Source organism: Chironomus tepperi, unplaced genomic scaffold (genome assembly GCF_022539635.2).
Source record: "Chironomus tepperi strain 1889 unplaced genomic scaffold, CSIRO-AGI_Ctep_v1 contig_382, whole genome shotgun sequence".
Classification (NCBI taxonomy): domain Eukaryota; kingdom Metazoa; phylum Arthropoda; class Insecta; order Diptera; family Chironomidae; genus Chironomus; species Chironomus tepperi.
Window position 1 is genome coordinate 38,480 of NW_027226504.1, and position 2,266 is coordinate 40,745.

Sequence of the window (2,266 nt, forward strand, 5' to 3'; positions counted from 1 at the left end):
AGTGTCAGGTTATCCCTCAACACCTAGATACACACGCCTTCATGACTTTTCACATTTTTTTTTTTTTTTTTTGATATTTATTTTATTTCTCACTCATTCCAAATGCAATTTTAGTCAGAATACTTGGAATGAATGAGTAAAAATAAATAAAATAATCAAAATGAGGATGTTTTGACGTTCGTCCTGGGGATGGTGGCTTCTGATAAAGTTTGGCTGTTAGCAGTGCATGCACTGTTAAGTATTTAAATGAGTTTTTAAAATTAAACTAAAATTTTTATGCAATTTTAGTCTTTGGGGCTTTTAAAGTCGGGATTATTTTAAAACTGGCACTGCTGTTGATTCCATTTTATTGCTGTCTGTATCATCTATATTATAAACACCCAATTCCTTTGCTGATACAAGAACGGAAGCCATTTTGTGAAGTCGTGTGAAGCTGAAAATTGAGGGGTATCAGGAGGAATAGAGGGTGTAATGTGAAGCCACATGAAGTCATGTAAAGCTGAAAATTGGGGGGTTATGTAGGGGGTCATATGAAAATTCTGAAGATGGGCGCCACGGGCACTTCCGAATACTAATTTTCAATTGATGTCTCATATTGTCTTTAGTTGGGAATCTCAGTTGATAGTTTCGGACCTTTGTTATTGTTATCTGAGATCCACATACCTGAATCAAAACAATAAAAGGTTTGTGCAAGATTGATTGAGATTATGCAAAATATTTAGATATAAATAGTCTAGAAATTTCAGAATAGAATCATACAATTTTCAACAGTTTATTCGTTTACATCTCAAACATCACAAAAAGTTTAAAAAATTTCAAAAATCTCCAAAATGGATTTAAACAACAATCAAACCCAAGAAGTTGCTGAATTAAGCCATATTGAATTATTAAAAATGGAAATCGAGAAATACAAGTCCTTAAATGAAGCTTTGTGCCAAACAAATGTAAAATTACGCAGGGTAGAAAGCGAGATGCAGATGAGTTTGGCAAAAGAAAAAATCATAAGCTCAAAATTCATCAAACAACTTCAAAAAGGAATTCTCAGCGATGTCATCGATTTGATGCAAGACGAAAGTGCCAAAGACTTTATTTTAATCGTTGATGGTGAAGAATTTCCAGTTCACAAATTCATGCTTGAAGCTCGAGTTCCAACATTAGCTGAAGCACTAAAGAATAATCCTAAAGCTAAGAATATGGCAGTACCTGATATCTCTGTTGATATTTTTAAGATTGTTATGGACTATCTGTACACCGACAAACTACCACGTGATGATGATACTGACTACTTTCAACTGTTTATTGCAGCTTCATTATTACGGTTGGATTTATTGAAGTTCTTTGCTGGTGTTAAGTCATGCAACTTGATAATCCAAGAAAACGTTATTGAAATGCTCACAATGAGTGACAAATATGGACACGAGCAGCTAAAGTCTCGTGCATTTGACGAAATCAAAAAGTTCTATCCAAATATTAAATTTGACAGCAAATGGATTAATGATGTAAGCAAAATCATTGAGGTCATTAAGACGAATGGAAAGAGGAGAGTCTCACGAATTCCAGTTCGTACAAGCTTGGTTTAATTGTACTTAAAAATATTTAATTGACAAAATAAAAAAAATATTGCTAAATAAGACTCAAAAATAATTTGTTTTGTAATTTTACTTGGCCTATTTTCAGCCTTTTCAGAACTTATAGTAGTAAGATACTTGGACCTTATTGGATATTGTTTATAATGCCGAGAAAAATCCAGTAAGGTCAAAATCACTTACACGAACTAAAATAAAGATCCTGCAGAATCTTACTATTTACTTACTGGTTCATTCGCCGGGTTCCACCTGTCAATTGCCAATACCAAATGGATTGCTTTCTCTATCGGCAGCTTCCTTAGAGTATCGTAGAGTCTTACTCACTTAAAAAAGCAAGATCCAAGCTATTTGATAATGAACGCTCATACCTGGAAGTCATACGGAGTAGAATTGCCCAGAAATCTAGTCCCACACCACAGTGACTCAGGTCTCAGGCCAGATTCAATGAAATCCGGGCTTCTGTATAAAGTCAAGTCCAACCTAATATTAGATTTTTCGTTCATTTCTACGCAGTATGTTTTCCGAGGTAGAACCATGAATTGTCTTTAATTTTCCAAAACATGAATCGTCTAGAAGAAGTCAACAAACTCACCAATCTTTAATAACATTTAAGCTTACCAAGCATAAAATTACTTCCAAAAAGTTGCCAACTCTCGAATATTTTTTTTGCCTACCTATCA

At 34.0% G+C, this 2,266-nt stretch overlaps 1 protein-coding gene across 1 annotated transcript; it reads left to right on the plus strand.

Annotated features, from left to right (window-relative positions):
• The first annotated feature begins 971 nt into the window (after nt 1-971).
• LOC139096297 (speckle-type POZ protein-like) lies at nt 972-1,580 on the plus strand. The gene has a single exon (XM_070647997.1). The coding sequence runs from the start codon at nt 972-974 to the stop codon at nt 1,578-1,580; it is 609 nt and encodes a 202-aa protein (XP_070504098.1).
• Nucleotides 1,581-2,266: the final 686 nt, after the last annotated feature.

What these genes read in the sequence shown, in the direction of transcription:
- LOC139096297 (XM_070647997.1), top strand. Translation starts at nt 972, where the DNA reads ATGCAGATGAGTTTGGCAAAAGAAAAAATCATAAGCTCAAAATTCATC.